This window comes from Gambusia affinis, linkage group LG18 (assembly GCF_019740435.1).
Source record: "Gambusia affinis linkage group LG18, SWU_Gaff_1.0, whole genome shotgun sequence".
Taxonomy (NCBI): Eukaryota; Metazoa; Chordata; class Actinopteri; order Cyprinodontiformes; family Poeciliidae; genus Gambusia; species Gambusia affinis.
Window position 1 is genome coordinate 14,797,607 of NC_057885.1, and position 20,497 is coordinate 14,818,103.

At 40.0% G+C, this 20,497-nt stretch overlaps 1 protein-coding gene across 9 annotated transcripts in view; it reads left to right on the forward strand.

Annotated features, from left to right (window-relative positions):
- The window catches only part of LOC122820303 (multiple PDZ domain protein), a 51,691-nt gene extending 37,058 nt beyond the window's left edge, over positions 1 to 14,633 (forward strand). For 8 of the 9 annotated variants that reach the window (XM_044097619.1, XM_044097623.1, XM_044097624.1 and 5 more), the window contains 19 exons: positions 559 to 745; positions 1,764 to 1,960; positions 2,841 to 2,932; positions 3,793 to 3,871; positions 4,140 to 4,208; positions 5,216 to 5,302; positions 5,387 to 5,461; positions 5,541 to 5,736; positions 5,815 to 5,960; positions 6,959 to 7,042; positions 7,971 to 8,164; positions 9,707 to 9,854; positions 9,942 to 10,028; positions 10,107 to 10,203; positions 11,168 to 11,328; positions 12,450 to 12,554; positions 12,774 to 12,868; positions 12,979 to 13,102; positions 13,869 to 14,633. In XM_044097619.1, coding sequence (XP_043953554.1) covers positions 559 to 745; positions 1,764 to 1,960; positions 2,841 to 2,932; positions 3,793 to 3,871; positions 4,140 to 4,208; positions 5,216 to 5,302; positions 5,387 to 5,461; positions 5,541 to 5,736; positions 5,815 to 5,960; positions 6,959 to 7,042; positions 7,971 to 8,164; positions 9,707 to 9,854; positions 9,942 to 10,028; positions 10,107 to 10,203; positions 11,168 to 11,328; positions 12,450 to 12,554; positions 12,774 to 12,868; positions 12,979 to 13,102; positions 13,869 to 14,015 — 2,370 coding nt within the window. In that variant the 3' untranslated portion in view covers positions 14,016 to 14,633. The remainder of the gene's footprint in view (positions 1 to 558; positions 746 to 1,763; positions 1,961 to 2,840; positions 2,933 to 3,792; positions 3,872 to 4,139; positions 4,209 to 5,215; positions 5,303 to 5,386; positions 5,462 to 5,540; positions 5,737 to 5,814; positions 5,961 to 6,958; positions 7,043 to 7,970; positions 8,165 to 9,706; positions 9,855 to 9,941; positions 10,029 to 10,106; positions 10,204 to 11,167; positions 11,329 to 12,449; positions 12,555 to 12,773; positions 12,869 to 12,978; positions 13,103 to 13,868) is intronic. The other variant, XM_044097622.1, reaches the window with a different exon arrangement.
- Positions 14,634 to 20,497: the final 5,864 nt, after the last annotated feature.

The following is a 20,497-nucleotide window of genomic DNA, read 5'->3' on the forward strand; positions in this document are numbered from 1 at the left end:
TTTCGCAACAAATATTGTCTAAGCATACTTTCCAAAAAAGTAAGTATGTAAGTTCCAATCATACAGACTAATTCAAAGTTGTTATAATCTCCCGTTCAGCCCTAGTTATCGAGACATGTCGTCAAGGGCATGTTTTGTTTTTAATTACATTGGAAAAAAAGGTTTCTTTCTAATCGAATCATGTCATTTATACATAAATACATAAAAGACCATTTATGATTCAACCAGGTTCAGATTGAATGCTTTGTCCTTAAATGTTCAGATTTTGTTTTGAAAATATCAAAAACGTAAGTCTTGAAAACTGTGTAATTGTGAAATTAAAAATGTGTAGGAACCCTGCTAGCGCTTTGAAAACATGTAATTCATTTTCTGCCTGAAACTAACCTGAATCGAAGCCAGGCATATAACCCGTCGTTGATGACATCAACTGCTCTTATATGCCTTTGCGTCTTTGTAAAGCAACTGATTAAAAACTCAAACGCAGAGATAAAACGTCCAATCTCTTCTTTATCTATTACTAATGAACTCTCCCTGCATCCCCCTCCTGTGGCGTGACAGCCGACGAAGCGTGAAGCGCCAAAGGCATCTCCCACCGGCTCCGTCCTCCCCCTGCCAGTGGTGCCCCATGTGGGAGAGAGTGATACAGACAAGCTCACTGATATTCCTGGAAGACCTGCAGAAACGGATGAGCAGAGCAAGGAGGAGGAGGAGAAGGAAGAGGAGGACGAGTTTGGATACAATTGGAGTGAGTTCAGTTTGTTCTTTTCCGAAAACGCGGCTTGTACTATATTAAATCCTAAAAGTATACATGCTGATAATAAAGCGATTGCTTTTTCTTGTGAAAATGAGACAGAAATGAATAGTTTAAGAAGTTTTCCACCTTTGTTGTAGTTTGGCGTGGCTCAAATGCCTATTTGAAAGGTGAAGATTTGTGCACAACAATACATCAGAATCAACAAAGAATGACTTCACCGGGAGACAATTGTTTGGGATTACCTTGCCAGAGTCTAAAAGAGAAAATTTGCAGGTTCACAAGGAACACTATAAGAAAAGACTTAATGTTGAAATTTAAATTAAAGGGGTATCAACAACGATTGACAACAAAAGATGTCCACACCTATGCAATCAGATATCAGATATAGTGTTTTCTCGCACTACAGATTATTTTTATTAATGCAATGTGATTGATTTACATTTCAATCACATTAAAATGATTACCTTGCAGTTTAGTGCAACAATGGCAAAGTACCATTAGAGGTCAGCCTTGCAACATGTTTGCCAAATGCACCACAGATGCTCAGCTTTAGGGTGAATTTAATACTTAAGAGAGAAGACTGTTGGCAGTGGGGACAGACCTCCAACTTACAAACACCTGAGACTGTGGACGGCATCTGTGTGCCGATGCATGTGTGTGTTTGGTGAGAGATAGGCAGAGGCTCATCCTGCGGGAATAAGATTGATGAGGTTGGGCCTGGGGAGGTGAGTGGTGGAGATTACCACGGAGCTGATGGTTTAACAGTGGCAGGGAGCCCAGAACAACAGAAGCCAGTTGAACCGAGAGGCTATCTAACACACCCGAGACAGAAGAGAGGAAGAGGAGAGACCCAAGATGGGAGCTCAGATAGAGGATGAAACAAAAGTCTCGTTGGTTGGCAAAATCTAGGAAAAGTTGTGAGCAATTCTATTAGAGCTAAGGAGGTTCAGGACAAAGCTGCCACTGGCAGGAATCACAGCCAGCTTAAAACATCTTCTGCCTCTTACAGAGAACATAATCCAGCGCTACGGCAGCCTCCCAGGGGTCCTACACATGATTGAGCTGGAGAAAGGCAAGACGGGCCTGGGTCTCAGCCTGGCAGGGAACAGAGACCGCTCCCGCATGAGTGTGTTCGTGGTGGGAATAGACCCCAACGGAGCAGCTGGCAGGGACGGACGGATGGGCGTGGGGGATGAGTTATTGGAAGTAAGGTCTCTTGCTATTTGAAAGTCAAGAGTTTTGTACTATTTAAAATGATGTGTAGATGTTTTAACTCACACGAGTGTCTTTTGGACTGTGACTTGAAAGCTGTTCATAACCCTGTGACGTTTTACACATTTTCACGACCACAAAGTTTGTGATATGTTATTGAAATTCATATAAATCAACCAGCAAAAATCAGCCCTCAATCGTGACCCCCCCCTCCATAGCATGAGGATAATCACCATCCTACATTCCTTTAGGCAAATTGTTAACAGTACTTTTTAAGACTCTCTTCCAACAATGGTTTTCTTTTTGCCATTGTTCTATTAAGGCCATATTTATGGAGTTGTACTGCTGACTGATTCTCTCTCCTGAGCTTTTTCTTAATAAAGTTCTCCTTGCCCTGACCTGTCAGTGATACGTTTTCCATTTTCAGATGATGGATTAAACTGTTAAGTTAAGTTGTTCAAAGCACTTATTGTTTCATAACCTAACTCTGCTTTTAACTGTAATGTTCAGTAAGAATAAAGGAGGCTAAATACAAATATGTGACACACTTTTCAGATTATTAGAAAAGGACTTTATAAACCACGGACCATTTTCACTTCACAATCATGCACTGTTTTCTGCTGGTCTGTAACATTAGTTTCAATAAAAACACTGATGTTCTGGGTTAAAATGTAACAGAATGTGAATAAGTTTAACCAGAAAATTATAACACATTTTATGTGCTTTCCAACATCCAGATTTACTTAGGAGTTTTTCAGGCACTTTTGTCAACATTTCTTTGGCGCTCTGAACATGCTTCAGTTTATTATTATTATTTTTCTACTTGGGCTAGATTTTAAGTTCACTCTTCACACTTGCCTTTACCTACTTTTAGATCAACGGACAAATTCTTTATGGCCAAAGTCATCAGAACGCATCGTCCATTATCAAGAGCTCTCCATCCAAAGTTAAAATCATCTTCATCAGGTAGAAAACCTTTTACCTTTGTTTATTATTATTATTTTGATGATTATTATCATTATTATGAATATTATAAAATAGATAGCTTTAGAACTACTGGTCATACATTAAATGTAATGCTTTGTAGGAGTCACTAGAGGGAGCTGTTGTCATTCTGTATTTAAAGTGAAGCTTTACTTTTTGACATTCTTTGTAAATCTAACAGGTTCATTGGTTTGAAAATATTTAATATTATGTTAGTATTATGTTTATTGTTTCTTTATCTATAAAAAGTTATGGTATTGCTCTACTGGCTGCATTACATTTGAACTGAAAAGCAGTTTCTCCTGAAGTCCCACAGTTTTTATTTCACATAGCAAGTATGTTACTTTTTTCATTTCAAATGTTCTGACATCACAGTCTTTCTTGTTCATTTTGTATATTTATGGCTGGTTGGATATGGAGTGGTATAGCAATTACCAATATATTTCCAGACTTTTGCCCCCCTAATCTAATCCAGATCTGGAAAATACATGAAGAAAGTTCCAAATTATTTTCCAAACTGTGTCAAAACCCCTGTTAAATATCCATATAAAAATGTTTTCAGACATCAGCTTGTTCATAAATGCCTGATTTTACTACCTCCAAATGATTGCTGTCTTGAAGCAGTAGAGTACCAGCTGCCACATCTCCAACAGATTCATTTGACCCCTGACCCAGGTTTAGTCTTCACCAGGAACGCAGTACTTAACCTCCCACTTAACTCCCATCCCAGTCCTGGTCCCCTCCAGACAAGACACACTGTGATCAGCTTGAGTAAATTACCGTTCAGCTGTCCAGAGGCAGAAGAGCAGCGATTTATGTGAGTTATGACTCTGTGAAAACAGGAACACAGAGGCGCTGAACCAGATGGCTGTGGGACCTGTGAGAGAGCAAGAGGGAGACACGGCAGAGTCCCAAACTGAGGTGTGAGTCAGCTCATGGGCAGCACACATAAAACACTCCTGACACCAACATCATGTAGCTATTACAGAGCAACGCTCGAGCTGCTTCACCATTTACAGCAATTATGACTCAATTTTTATCCCTATGTGTGGTCCTGGAATTTCCAACGTCAAGCGAGTCTTAAGGCACCCTAACATCAAAAACCACTTGCTGTTTTTAGGTTGCATTCACGCAAGACAAAATTTCCAGCAGCTGTCTTTTCCTAAAAATGTGCCATCTCCTCTCACAGCCAAAAACATCTCCCGCTACTAACGACGATGATACTTCAAAACATGTTCATCACGTCATAAAGGTGGAGGTGAGACAAACGCACCGCTGTTCAATTCAGTCATCGCAAATAAAAGGCAGAATGTAACGAGAAAGGCGGAAGCCTACAGCGTAAGACAAAACAGAGCCAGAGCAGACAGAAGCATTCAAACTTGATGAGCTGCAAAACCGGGAGACAAGTAGTTGGAAAATTGTGGAATAAAAAAGGGGGATGTAAACAAATCCTGTAGTGAATAGAAGAAAAGGCATATTGAAGAAATTCAAGGTTTCGGTTAGCTCATACAAAGATGACAGGAACGTCTTTTTATCTCCTATAGAGGGACCTAACGGAAAGCTTTTTAAAGGTCGTTGTTTGATCTTTTCAGCATCACAGCTTTGAAATGTCAGATGTCTATAGGTGATCCTTTCACTCATAAACAAACTATGAAGAACAGTACAAAATCAGCCTCTCCTATAGATAATTTATTTATGGACATAAAAGCTGTAGAGGAAGTGAGAATGATCCGAGGTGAAGTCTGAGATAATTATACCCCTTGAGGTAGCACTTGTCAGTCATACCAGTTTTCGTTTGCAAGTTGTTGCTTCAAAGGAAAGCAGAAAAGAAACTAATATTTAAGCATTTGCTGCAAAATAAAGAGTTTATCCAAGCGAAGCTTCCACACACAAAACCCTACAGGTTAAATGGACTGAACTTATGTAACACCTTTCTAGTTGTATGGACCAATCAAAGAACTACATGTCCTATCCACCCGGCTGCACTCTCAAATACATTCATTATTATGCAGACAAGTAGGCAATATGGGGTTAAGTGCCTTGCCGATGGGCATATCAGCATGTGACAAAGAGGAAGCAATAATCACACTCATAACTTTGCCATTGCAAAATGGCTACTACATTTCTAAATGAAGAGATTGATACTTATTGGGATGTCCAAACTTTTTTAACCCTGTCTTTCCAACTCTTACCTTCAGAGATTGTCTATTTACAGGAGGATCTCTCTAAACTCTGAACTAATTGTGCGTTTTGGTTCTCCGACAGGAGGACGGCATTGCGTTTGTAGAAGGGAACACAGAGTCTGGCGTTGAGATTCAGAGCATATCTGAAGCAACCGAACACACAGGAAATGTATTAAAAGCTTTCAACATAAACTAAAAAAAAAAATCCACTGTGTGAAGGTTTTGCGAATCATATTTTCTACTTTATTACAAGGACGGCTGCATGAAACCAGGGGACAAACTGTTGGCTGTGAACGGGGAATCAGTTCTTGGATACACAGTTGAAAAGGTTTGCTCTGTTGTTGCAAACAAAGTCGAATCTGTGTCTCTGTAACAGAAGCAGTCTAATTTTTTAAATGGCTCTCAAGGTGAATTCTTTATTGAGAAAGGCCAAAGGTCCGGTGAAGCTCACATTTGTAACAAAAGAGACGGTGTCATCCTACCCAACTCCCCAGTCGGCTTGTCAGGATGCCATTAGCTCAGATGGAGGACACACCAGCTCACCCAGCATGCCTAGCACCACACTGAGTACTTTAAGTCAGCCAGAAGCAGAAATAAACACTGGTGAGTTAACATATCCACACCTCCAATTTACATCCCATATTTAACTGCTTCTCACTGCCTTTGCTTGCTCCGTTTCAGGTCTGAGTCGCTCTTCCACCCCTTCCACGCTGGCCTGCGACCCGGCGACCTGCCCCATCATCCCCGGCTGCGAGACCACCATTGAAATCTCCAAAGGCTGCACTGGACTGGGGCTGAGCATCGTGGGGGGCTGCGACACCCTGCTGGTAGGAAACAGTGTGAAATGAGGCTTGCCCTTTACTCTTAACACGACTCTTACCGTCACGCTTCACGTCCAAACCAACAAGGGGAGTCGAGGCTTCACTAGCTTGTAAGAAAAATAAACTGTAAATGTACTTGGTCAGCTCCCACCCATGGCGCCAGCCGTATATCTCAGGTCTGAAATGGCCGTGGCGGCTGAGGAATGTAGAAAATGATGTTGTCGCAGGCATTCCTCCTCCTCCTGCCGTCGTGCTCTCCGTCCGTCCATTCTGTCTGCTCAGTCAGGCTTGGGGAGCCGCTTGCTCTTTGTTGGGCTTCGGCCGCAGCAGACAGTGTTCAACCCAGGGACGTAACAACCCCTCTGGACCCCACAGGAACAAGTGCGCTAAAACACCAAAACTCTGACAAGTTGTTCCCAAAAAAATCTGCTTTTTATTTTAATGTATTGTTATTTAGGGCTTTGCACAAATATTGATGGTTAAAATTTATTTTTTCAAATTTTGCCACAAACTTTGGTGCATTTTATTTGAATTTTCTATGACTGTTTGAATATGATAAAGTAGTGCAAACTTATGGTTACTAATCCGTTTGGACAATTGTCAGGACACCATTAGCTCAGATGGAGGACACACCAGCTCACCCATTCTGGATGAATATACATAGAGCAAATGTGAATATGGAACAGACAGAGTTTTTTTGTTTGTAGGTAATACAAGAATTGTTGCCTGCATACATTTAGCCTCCTTTACTTTAATACACCTAAAGAAAATCCAGGGAATCTGTTGACAGGAAAGTAATGAGTCGTGTAAGGCTTGACACTCTGACCTTGCTTCCATTTTGTGCTGCTCTATAACTTAATAAATTGCGTTGACATTTGTGGTTATAACATGACAGAATTTGAATTATTTTGTGAGGCATAGTTACAAGTAAACTCTTAAATGTTCCTCTTTTCTCCTGTCCTTTGGTTATTTTCCTTTTTTCCCTTCTCTCTTTCTCTTCTCAGGGAGCCATCATCATCCACGAAGTGTATGAAGAAGGAGCAGCCTCCAAAGATGGCAGACTTTGGGCCGGAGATCAAATCCTAGAGGTTCTTTGTAAAAATAATAAGCTTTTCTGACCCAGATAATAAAAAGACCAAACAGATTTTAAGGAGACGTAGCCAAGACTTTGGCTTTCTTAATTTGTGGATCAACTTGTTTCATATGGCACATCTGAGAAATAGAAGTAGCTTCTTAGGGCTTGATCCAAAATGCCTGTAGCTGTTGGCGAGATTCAAAACCCAAGTAAAACGTAATAGAAGGAGTAGGAGTGTTTTATGTCAAGTTAAGTATAAGACTCGATGTGGACGTGCCCTGCCTCTGACCTCCTGCTTTGTCACAGAGGGGCGGAGCTCATGATTGCAGTTATTGTAGCGCAGTCAGTAGACCTAAACTGAAAGACACACACACACACACACAAGCAATCACCCCCACACACACATCATTATGACTTAATTACCCCCTGCTATTCTCTTCTGCCTGTGAGCCAAGCTGCTGTGTTTAGAAAATAAGGTCAAAAGTAAGAAAAGAAAAAAAAGTTTCCCAGTTAGCTGCTCTGGGAAAATTTCTTGCATGTCCACGGGGAGAGCTAATGTGGTATTTCCCCCTTTAATGTGGTGATAAACTCAAGTCCTGGACATCGCTCGTTAAAGTGACCGCTGGCCTGTGGGAAGGCCTCCCTGCGGCTACTTTCTATCCCTCTGACAAATAGCAGCCCAGCCTGTTATTTCAGTCATCCAGTTTCCAAACATCTCAGCATTTTTGAAGCACTTAAAAAAAAAAAATGTTTCAGCATTAAATTAGGCTATTAGTGCTTTTCATACTCCCTCGCTGCAATTACATTTTATCTATAATGAGGAGAATGAGGTTGTGTTGTTCTTGCCGTTTAGCTATAGAGAGGAAACTAACAGACAGGGTTTTGAATTGATAAAAGTTTTTTTTTTTTTTTTTTTCTGTTTTCCCCCACACACTTCTCAGGTGAACAGCATTGACCTGCGAGCAGCCAGCCATGATGAAGCCATCAACGTGCTGCGGCAGACGCCCCAGAGGGTTCAGCTGACGGTCTACAGGGATGAAGCCCAGTACAAGGAGGAAGAGCTGTGGGACTCCTTCACTGTGGAGCTGCACAAGAAGCCGGGCCAGGGTCTGGGTCTGAGCATCGTAGGGAGGAGGTGGGAGAGGTTTGATAGTGTCAGTATTTCTGCAAAATGTCCTACGAAAAGCGAGGAAGATGCATTTATTGAAGTCATGCGATTTAACAACATGTATTTTATTCAGATTCATTACGCACAGTAATATATTTTAAGTGTTCATTTCTGTAATGTTGATCGTCATATTCAGTAAGATTAACAAAATCAGGATTTCCACTTCATCAGCATTGTGGTGTTAAATCATCACAAAGGCAGCCCAGCAAACTAGCTTGTTTGGTGATATGTTGATACAGATGTATACTAATATTGAGTAGAACAATGGAATTTATCTGAAAATATAAAAATGATTAGTAATGGTCATTGTTTCATTCTTTTTTTTCCCAATGCAGATCGCGGGATCACAGGTAACTCATTTATCAGAAGCAGTTATGCAAAAAGAGCATCAAAATAAGGTTTTAGAGTAACAGTTTTCTGTTATCTTCGGGCTTCAGCTGCCATCAGAGCCATGAAATTGTAATAGTTGCCTCCTTTTAAGTCATTTTACAGTGAGATTTTTTGGGGGTTTAAGTGGACAGTAGAATAAACCCTCAGCACCAGACAGGATTTCTGTTTACGGCATTAATGTGAACAACAGTTCTGACCTCAGCGAATGAGGAAATCAGCAATTATGTGTCGTCTCTCTAGATTGTCAGATAAAAGCCCTAAAATGTCAATGCCTGCTGGTTTCTGAACCCTGTATCTGAGCCAAAAAGCTCTACATGACAACATATTGAGTTTGCTTCAGGACTGCAAATGGAAACACTCGAGTGAAATAACAATAATGTGATTATTACTGTTATTATAGATTTATGTACGGTATTGTCTAGCTTTGTTTCTAACAGTTTTAATTGTTTTAGACTTTATTTCTCTTATTGCACATATTATGAAGATTCAACAACATCTTAACCTTGTCTTTCCCATTTTGAAGAGTTAATGGTCCTTAGTGTGTCATGTCATACAGAAAGATAATGTTTATTATTAAGCGTTCTTCGTTCCTTCCTGCTGTGTGCTGCGTTTTGTCAAGCAAGACTACAGAGATGAAAGAGCCACCCAGCAGTTTTATGCTTTTGATATTTTGATATACCTGTACATTGGTGTCTCTTTCCCAGTGGTTCTGCAGCACATGTGCATAAAAGCAGAAATGCTGAAAAGAATGAAAATTGTTCAGATAACCTGAAACCCTGTGGGCCAAAAGGGAAAGTGCAAGCTAGCAGTTAGTGGTGTAGGAACAGCGACAGCCAAGTGTCTCTGGCCCTGGATATTGAGTTGAATTGAGCTGCTTTGCTTCATGTCTTCCGTTTCTGTTTGTCTTTATCCACGTGGAGATTGGCACCTACGAAATGTGGTCTGCTGTAGCAGTGTCATCTTTCTTCTCCTCCACCAGTGCTCTTTTTCCTGTCCTTGTACTAAAACACACAGTAGCCTGAGAGAACAAATGACGGTTAAAGGATACAGGGTACTATTTCATTCACTGACAAATATATTCCCGTTTCTTTCCCCCCCCGCCCCCCTGTTTCCCAACAGGAATGACACGGGAGTGTTTGTGTCCGACGTTGTTAAAGGAGGTCTGGTGGACGTGGACGGCCAACTGATGCAGGGCGACCAGATTCTGTCGGTTAACGGCGAGGACGTCCGGTCAGCCACTCAGGAGGCCGTGGCTGCGCTGCTCAAGGTGATTGAACTCACGCTGCTCATCTACCTGAGCACCTGGTTATTTTTTAATTTGCATTAAAAAATAACCAGGTGTACTGTGTTCCAGTGCTGCGTTGGGTCAATAAAGATGGAAGTTGGGAGGTTTAAGGCCGGTCCATTTCACTCCGAGAGACGGCTTTCCCAAAGTAGTCAGGTGGTTCAACTCCGACCTAACTCGTATTTTTATGTAGTTTTTCCTCAAATCTGAACTCTGAACACCTTCTCTTGTTAGATGAGTGAAACAGGCAGCTCCAAGGTGGCCAATCAGTCTGGCTCTGAATCAGGAAACCCTCCAAGTGATTCTGACATACCAAGCAAAAATCAAGAGTGTAAGTAAACTGTAAGACTTCAGCTACTGAAATAAGAGTCTTATCAGAATAGTCAGTTATTTTGGTCAGAAAAGTACTCATAAGTATTCGTAACCCTTAAGCCTTTGAAAAAGCTCCAACTTCATTGAAGTTTTTGGGATTTTTTTATTTTTATTTTTTTCTGAAAGAACAACACAAATTTGGGCGTAATTGTTAAGTGAAAGGAAAATGATGCATGTTTTTTAAAACCACATATTGTATGTTTTTTCCCCCTTTAATAAGATTGTACTAATTACAGTCTGGTGTCTTTGAAATTTTATAATTAGTTATTCATGGAAAAGTTGAAAAGAAGAAAACCGTTGAAGGAACGTTAGATTGCCTCACACCAGGAACACATCCAATATGTGGATGTGTTCCAAAGTATTTGAACACAAATGTTGGTCACTTGAAACCAGAATTAAACTGGTTGGTCTAAATGCAAGATATACAATGTATGCACGTTAGCAACATGCAATCATTGTTGTATGCAATGCAATACAATAAGACTACGGCCTGAGGACCATGAGCTTAAACATACAGCTATAGTCCCAATGCAATGGTTTAGTTAGAAGAATAAAAGTCCAAATTTAAATCCAGTTGATAAATCATGTCACATTTATGGCAAGACATGAAAATTGATGTTCAGACATTCTCCATCCAATCTTGAGTTTCAACTATTTAGCAGAGAAGAACAGAGGGAAGTGACAGTCAAAGGAGTGCAAATGCTTGGTACACTTTTTGTTGTTGTTTTATCTTTCTTTGTAAGGAAGATCCTTCAAGTGTTTATACTCTAATTTGTGTTGGTCTTTCACATCCATCCCTAATAAAAAACGGGGAAGGAAGTTTGTCAGTGTACAGTTACGAATACTTTTGTAAAGTAGTGTTCCAAAACCCCAAAATGCATTGAGGTCTGTTATAAAGTTGTGTATTGTGACCAACCTTCCAGTCGCAGAGCACCAAGACGTCAGAACGGTTGAGTTCACGAAAGGCCCTGGTGACTCTCTGGGAATCAGCATCGCCGGCGGAGTGGGCAGCCCTCTGGGCGACATACCCATCTTTATCGCCATGATGAATCCCGACGGCCTGGCTGCTCAGACACAGCTCAAGGTAGAAGATTTGCCAGAATTTTCCCGATTGCTTTTGACCTCCAGCAAAATAAGAAATGTGCAGACTTCAAATTACGGGTTTTGTTTCAATACGAACAATCTCAGCTATGTGCCACAGTTTTACTCCTCGCCTCTTTGTTTGCGATTCCTAAAACTTTCAAAGGTCAGCGTTTCAGCAGTCGCTCTCTGAGAAACACTGACAATTGTTTCTGTGTTCGACAGAGACCGGGGGAGGACAATAGCTGTAGCTAACGTAGATGATAAATCTCCCACTCTTTCATTTAGAACACAAAGATTCATTGAAGGGAAGAGAGAGAAACATTTCAGCACAAGTGAAAAATGAGAAGACGAAACAATGAAATTATTTAGCCAACATTAAATTTTAATTTGTTTTTGTGTGGCCTTGAGAAGAGAAATTTGCACGTCATGTAATAATAGGTTCACACAAAGTCACTATAGTGTGACCGAATTGTTGTTTTTGCACAAGCTTTAGTGGTGCTAGATCTTTTTGTGAGATTTTTCTGTGGTATATCAAAATTCAAGAATTTCAAATCTCAAAATGATCTTCTCTTTGAGAAATTGTAAGTGTTTTCAGTCTCTTAAGTTTCTAGATTTATCCGAACATTCTGGATAATACTGTATGGTGCCTTCACCTATTTCTCCCAATAACCAATAAGCAAACTAACTTTTGATAGCGAGAAAGAAACCGCAATCTCTTCAACTCTTACAATGCTTATAAAAGCCTAGATTGGAAAAATGTGTGGCTTACCAATCTGTGCTAAATTTGTTCAGATCATATTTAGCATTCAGTGACTACTTTATATTGTTGAAGAAAAATAAAACCGATCAAACAAAAACAACACATAGAGTTCATCAGAGCTCCTATCTCAGGTCACTTTTATTTCTTGACATAAATGGATGAGTCAGAATTTACCGCAGCTCAGTGCAGAAAAGACAGAAATTATCTATTTGGTCCAAAAAATTTGATGTTCGGGATCAGTGCTGAACTTGACCAGTATGAAGGTAAAGACCACAGATGACTGTAACCTGTTTGTCAACATGGATGAAAACTTTAATTTGATCCTTTTTTTTTTTTTTTTTTGCTTGTTTGTTTCTCCCCAGATGGGAGACCGAATCGTCAGCATATGCGGCACATCGGCTGAAGGCATGAGCCACTCGCAGGCTGTCGCTCTGCTCAAGAACGCCACGGGAACAATACAGCTGCAGGTCTCCCCGAACGCACACTCGTTCACTCCTCCTTATATTCTACCGCATCCTCAACGGTGCCTTTGAGACGAGCAGTAGTAGCGCCAGCAGAAGCGCCATAAAACCATAATCCATCAGAGGACAATAACAGCACGCTATCAGTTTTTATCTCTACAGTAAATCAAGACTGGAACATAACAATGTCACTTTGTTTGTGCGTACCTGTTATCGCACCTGTAGGTGGTAGCAGGTGGCGACACCACCGTGACGGGGCCCACTCAGAAGCAGGATGGGGGTCCTCTGACGCCCAGCTGCATCTTCCAGGATGATATTGGGTATTTGTTTCCTCCCAACAGAACAACAACAAAAAAAAGAGAACATTATGAGAATGAAGGAGAAAAGTTTCCCTAAATACTTTTTATGTCTGTTTTGTTTTTCTTTCCAGCCCACCTCAGTATAAGACGATCACTCTCGAAAGGGGACCTGATGGACTTGGTTTCAGTATAGTCGGAGGGCACGGCAGCCCCCACGGAGATTTACCTATTTACGTCAAAACAGTGTTTGGAAAGGTAGTTGGAGCCCAGCTGCAACCTTTCTCCTTCTCCGAATCAACTTGTTTTTCCCGTCTTTTCTCAAAGGCCTAAATAGAAGACTTTGAAAACGTATTCCATTTGCTTTATTGGGATTTGACGAGATGGAGCACTACAAAGTAGTTTTAAGGTGGAATTGAAATACTGACGCGGGAGTGGAAATGACAAAGAAAGCGATGGGACTAATGAGAGGAAATGAGGAACAGCTGAGACAGAACGCAATTACAGAACCGCTTGTGTTACACAAAAGCAGCCGAACCAGCAATTACAGAAACTATTTATCAAGAATGACAACAGTTTTACGAGAAAAAAATTTACAAAAGCAAGACGGAGAAAAACACAAGAGTAAACTGAGAAAATAGAGAAAAGGGCATTAATTAAATACAGCAACACCTTTAAAGCAATAATAAACACAAGAATGAAATTAGTATTGCAAGATCTAAACAGATGTAATCAAACTAGAGGGAAATGATCAAGAATCAACACAGTTGGTTGCAATATATTTTATTTAGTGGTATTAGAGTAAAGGGAAGTGCATACAAATGTCCTCCCGACTTTTCAGATTGTAATGGAAAAAAAAAATCTATTTTCTTTTTATAGTTATGCACTAACGTGTGTTGGTACATCACATAAAATGTTCTAAGGTTGGTGGCTTTAATGTGATACAGTGTAAAAAAAAAAGAAAAGTTCAAAAGGTCTGAATACTTTTGAGAGGAACTGTGTTTCTGTCTGTCTTTGGATTCAGGGAGCGGCAGCGGAGGACGGCCGTCTGAAGCGGGGAGACCAGATCATCGCTGTGAACGGGCAGAGCCTGGAAGGAGTCACGCATGAAGAAGCCGTCGGCATCCTGAAGAGGACCAAAGGAACCGTAACCCTCACTGTGCTTTCATAGACGACAAACCACAATCGACGTTTTGCTATCCTGCAGAGACCGAGGCTGAATCCACAGTGACCTTGTTGCTAAGGTGACCGTGTGCGCCTAGAAGAGTTTAGATAATCATGAAGAAGCTTTTTGTTTACTGTAGGTCTGAACACTGTGGTTCATTGAAGCCTACTGGCAGACTGAGAAGAGATCACAATTGAGTATTTTTTAATTATGTGAAGCATTCCCTGACACTGGATCAAAGTATGTAAATGCTGCTCTGAAGAAAATTCCTAAAGTCTGGTTTAAGTGTGTTTCGGATTTATTTGTTGAAGTATAGTGCTGCTAGCTATGTAAGGTCTTATGACTCTGTATTTGTTTTTGTACTTTGCGTCATTAAATGTACAGAAACATACATGAACTATTTTTAGAGTCACTTCTGGAAAAAGTGGGTCGTCTGAACTTGTGATTGTAAGGTTCTTGGTTGCCCAAAATAAAGTGATCCGGTGTGTAGTTCTGGAGGTCATTGGTGTGCGTTTTGGAGTCTAGGTGGAAAGATAACATGTCTGTTTTATCACTTTAAATGTATTTTTAGTACTGCTTATTTGAACACTGAAATTAAACAATAAAAGTGACCTTCGGCTTTAATTGGTCTTCAGCTTTTTCCTTCTTTCCTTCCCTCTCCCTTCTTATGTTTTTCCCTTGTGCATTTCCTTTCTTCCCCTTCATACTTTTCAGCATTGTGTCCTTTCTTGCTTGGTTTTTTTATTTCTTTCACCTGTCCTTTTTTTCCTGGTCTCCTTTTTTTGTGGCATTCTACTCTTGTGTCCTTCCTCCCTTCCCACCTTGTTTCCTGTCTTCCATCCTTTGTGATCCCTGACCTTTCCTTCCTTTCTTCCAGTTTCTTATTTTTGCAGATTACATCAGACTGAATCAATAGATGTTGTACCCAGTGCAAAAGTAATTACCAAGCATTTCTGGTAAATTTTAATAGAAAGAAATTATAAACTATTAATTAACTGACTAGCTGCAGTTACTTAATGGAAGAGATTCAGTAATATAAAGCTATATTAGTGAATGAAAAACCATACTAGAGGAATTTGAAATTCAGACTAACCTTCCTAAAGCTGCAGCTGTTATAGGAAACGCCACAACCGTTTCCTATAAACATCACCCAGATCAATTTCCTACCTAGATGATAAAAGCATTTCACTGCTGACCCAGGTCCAGTTCATATTGAAGCCAAATAGATCCAAGTCAGCTGGTACAGTTGGATGAAATGTATATGAACAACGATTTATACAGGAAACATCTCGTATGGTTTTACTTGAGCTGAGCCTGTTGTTGACTCGGTGTAGAGCTTTCCGTTAAAACTTGACACTCCTCTACCCTCTTCTGTACTTCTGTAGCACGGCTCCTGCACAGAAAAGACCTCCCTTTAATGAGCTCTGGGGCTTGTTCGGAGTCTGTGGGTTGTAGTAGACAGACTTTTGTTGTAAAAGTGCGCTTGTTCAGCTCTTTCCTCCTCCCCCCCAGACTGAAACTCAGTATTCTCACCTGCAGCTGTTGCTAGCCAAAGAACTATAGCAAGCTTCCTGTCTGCAGCTAACAGCTGGAGTTTCATTCAAGCACCTGTTGTTGTTTTAAAAGTCTCCGAGGGTTCAGAGGTTGCACAGCTAGACTTGTAGCAGTAGGAGATCCTGGAAAGCACCGGCTACACAAAGTCTGTGGTGTTGTGCAGCAACAGAAGTGTAGTTTTAGTTATTGATAACGCAGTCATTAATAAAACTAGTAAGTTAGATGAAAAGTACCAAATCAGGGCACCACCTGTTTATCAAGAAAACAGCAAAAATAATGCAATCCCAGTTATTGTTTAAAATTACCTGGATGATAAGAATTAGGTTTTAAAAATGTAATAGATGAAGGCACAAGCCCAGTACTGGCACTATCTGAACAGCAAGATACTACACATGTGTTTGGCAAAATACGGTCAACTTCTCTCAAAAATGCAAGTTTACTAACTACACGATTCAACTTAGCAACACTTTAGTCATCAAACTCTCTAAGCCAGAATGATTAAACTAAAACTACTCAGGATAAATCTGAAAAATATAGAAAAAACTTAAAATTTAACTAATGAAATTATGCAATTTTATCACAGTTCAGTATGTGAATTGTGAATATTGAGAAACCAAATTTATTTCATGATTATTTTTTTAGTGAATTAATTAACTTTAACTGATTGAGATTTGTTAAACCCAAAGTAACATCACCTTCCTAAAATAACAGCCCAAGTTATTTTTTGCCCAAAGATAATATAGGCAAAAAAAAAAAAAAAAGACTGAGCAAAAAATGACTGTTGGCCATTATTTTTAGAAAGGTGACGATATGCTGTGTTTTCTTCGCACAGCAACACCAGAAATACGTAAAAAATAAAACATAAAATATCACATAGAATGATCTGTTGTAATATCTTACTGTTGATTACTACAAAGAATCCTACTTTGAAAAAAAAAAAACATTTCATTTTCTGTTGCACAATAAAGCAAAGCTGTCATGACGCCACTGTGTATCCCAAGGTTGATCAAACGAGTGCCTTCATACCTCAGAATCATACCATGATTAGCCAACAAACAGTCTGAAGAGATAATATCATGCTTGATCAACAGAAATTAAGGGTTGGCTGAACTTCGAGCAAATACAGACAAAGAAGAGCAGTTGGCTTTAAATGTGACAGGCTGCGGGTGAGCTTGATAGGGCTTGAAAACTGGATATTTTTGACATGATGAATTCGTCATTTCTGCATTGACTTGAGGATTTGGCCACAAAACAGCTGATTTTAGAAAATCGATCTCTTAACCACGAAGAGCCACTGTGTCAGTGCATGTAGCGTTACTGATGATGCAGGGATGAGGGCTAATTCCACTCACCATTGGTAAATAAATGTTGCCATGGCATGTCTTGTTGGCTGATGTTCTGTAGTATATATGTATGTGTATATATATATATATATATATATATATATATATATATATATATATATATATATATATATATATATATATATATATACATACATATATATATATATATATATATATATATATATATATATATATATATATATATATATATATATATATACATGCATATATTTTAGCAGAGAAAGAAAAGCTGGTCAGAGAATATCTGAAAAGATGGAACGAGCTACCGTAAAAAAAAAAAAAAAAAAAAAAAACTGTTGGTGACTGCAAAAGAGTCGAGATGAGAACTTCCTAGTTAAAGTCCAGCCTTAGATGTAACTGAAAATCTTAAAAAGCAGCTAGTTACCAACCAGTCTGCCTGAGCTTTAGCTGTTTTGCAAAGAAGTACAGGCAAATATGTCTACCAAAGCAGGTAGACACAATCTAAAGAGATGCAACTGCCCCAAATGCATCCCACACCTTTCTGATTTTATTTGGTGAGGAAAAACAAATACTAAGAAACCATCATTTTCCTTCCATCTTGCAATTATGCATTACTTTGTCTTGGCCTGTCACATAAAATCCTAGTAACATACAGTGAAGTTTGTGGTTGTACTGTGACAGAAATGTGGAAAGCCTTGAAAAAGTATCACTTTTTTTTTTTTTTTACAGGGCACATCTCAGTTTCTTTTAGTCTCTCGTGGTGGATTCTCTTCCGCAGCCTGCCCTCACATACGCAAGCTACCACGCATAATTAAATTTCCACTGCGGTCTGTGGTGTTAAATATCTTCTCGATGGACACGCCGCTTCACGGGGAGACAAGGCTTTCCCTTCAGCAGCTTCAAAGAGCGCAGCCACTAGACAGAGCGATCTCTGGGGCAATCGTTTGACCCGCCTGCAAGGTGACTCTGCAGCCTCTCGGCGTAGCTGTCAAAAAGATTAGCTCATCACGGGAACACACACGCATTGTCTGAGTCATCGCACATTAGCTACTCTTTAACAGTCCTTCCTCTCGCAAAAAAAACAAAAAAACAAAACAAAGGCGTAACTGTAGGCATGCCAGAGTGGAGGCTGTCACTATCCATCTGACACAAATATGACAGATTCAGAGGACATTTACTTTAATTAATATCTGGGACGGATGTGTAATTATGCGACAAGTACAGACGGGAATGCAAAGAAGCGGCTCATCGCGTTCTTTGAGGCTTGCAATTGAAGGGCACGATGAAACTTTATTAATGTAATGATTAACAACAACTGCCAATTTGGTCAAATATTACCTGATGCGGCCGAGCAAGTTCTGTCATTTAAACTGAGTAAAACTGTAGGTTTCTAGTTCCAAATTATGCCACTTAGGCATATTGCTCTCAAGACAAACAAAAAAAGAAAAGAAAAACATCTAACTACTCTATTTTTATTCATATGGCCACAATTATATTTCTGGGTAAGCTGTGAAGATACAAACAAACACATATATTTACTTCCTCCAGACGAGCCAGAATTATGCCAAAGTCATACTTTGCGAGCAAGGAAGCATGCTGTTATCATGATTTACAGTGAGGTTTTCCTCTTTGCTCGGTTAGCTATACGGCTAAGCACAAAGTCTCACATTCCTCTTCTGTTGAGTTGAACCTAAAGAGTTAAAACCAAATTACATCATCTGGGGGTTCGTATTACCTCTGGACCTTGTCTGTGGCTGTCAGTGTTTAAACAGACAACAGAGTACATGTTCAACAAGGGAACACCAAACACTGGCATTTAATGTTTGCTGTCGATTCCCCCTCTCCACCTCTCTCACCGGCAGGCACTTCTTACATGTCAGCAGGACAAACTGTGCTCTCAGCTCAGACTGTGATAACAGACAACAGAGTTTAATGGTTCTTCTATATCAACAATGAGCTGCAGCTTCTGTCTGATCAGCTACTCCACTGCTGCTTGTCTCAAACACACCTACTGTGTCTCGCTTGATGTGTTTGCATTGGAGTTACAGTTCCAAATTACATCATTGCAACAAAGACCTGATAAGGCTGGCTGTGTAATCATTGCTTTATGAGCTGCGAGTGAAACAATGGTGTGTGACACAGCCACTCTGAACTGTTTGCAGAGCCATGGGTGGCTGTATTTGTCTGAGAAGGGCTCTTGTTTGACTTTTTGATGGCAATACAAGGATGTTAGACGTGAACAGAAAAGAAAAAATAAATATGACAAGATGAAGTATCTGCATGCGCACACGTATTCACTCATTCAAATAATTGAATTTCGGTCAAATCAACCGTCAGAAACTTTTGAGAACAGTTTGGGAAGAACTCCATTGTGTTCCAGCACGACTCCATGCCGCTGCACAAAGCAAATCTATGCCTGACTTCAGCCATGAAATGTTAGACATGGAAATCCGATGAGGTTTACAGTCGCAGAGATCAAATATTTCTCACAAAGTCAATTGAAACTTCATATTATCTCGAGGCCATGTATAGTGTTTCATGCAATGGGTTTCCATGGGCAACTCACTAAAAAGAAGTGAACAACTGCGCTCTAGAAAGAAAGACATGCTTTATGGAGTGACAATCATGTGAGTTGCTTGGACAATGGCATTTGCCCGACTATATTGTGTCAAAGTGTGGTGCAAAGGAGATTACCGTGTGAAGCAAGATATTTACAACATTTTTATGCTCTCAAGCTTGTGAGTTTTGGGAAGTGAAGACAGGAGTAAGCAAGTTTGATTAAGAACATCTTCACCACACAAAGTCCGGACCTCAACCCAAGGAAATTACAGCAGTTTATATTCTATGCCATTATGACTGTGAGTCATTCCTTCTCATCCAACATCAGTGTCTGACTGAACAAATGAAGGAATTGTTTTTTTAAAAAATCCTTTAAACACACTCCTAATCTTTTGGAAAGCTTTTCCAGTAGAGCTGAAGCTGTTCAGCTCCAATAAGAGGCCGGTGCGTTGCTGCACAAATATATTTGTTCCATATCTATAAGTAGGTCATGCTATTGACTGATGACTCTCTCCCCCTGCTCTGTTGCTTTAAAAAATATAGAACATCTACTGATTTTTAGGACGTAATCGAAAAAAAAAGATCAATGATGAAAGTACCAGTCACGCATTAGATCCTTTTTGCTAGTGAAGTCATACTCAGTCTTTTATCAGCAAGCGCAACCCCCCACTCACATCCCCATCAGACTGAAGCAAATATTTCCTGAAATGACAGACTGTCGATTGCCTTTTCCAAAGTGGGACATGTTCAGGCTTTGACTCGCTCGTTGAAAGTTTGAGTTATGCTGGTCTCCTTATATCATCCTGACTGTGACACTTTTAAAGCTGCTGTTACTGACCCCGAGTTACAATCCTGGCATTTATCCAGTCTTTGAGACAACTGACCTACAGTCGTTTTAAAACCCTTAAACCAGTAGAGCCCATCTTAAAACTTTCATGTTCAATGACAGGTTTCTGTGGGCTTTGACCTTATATGTCCCTGGGTCATTAGTTGCTTCACATACCTGTTATCTGACTTCAATGATATGCTTTAACAAAGGCTTGATAA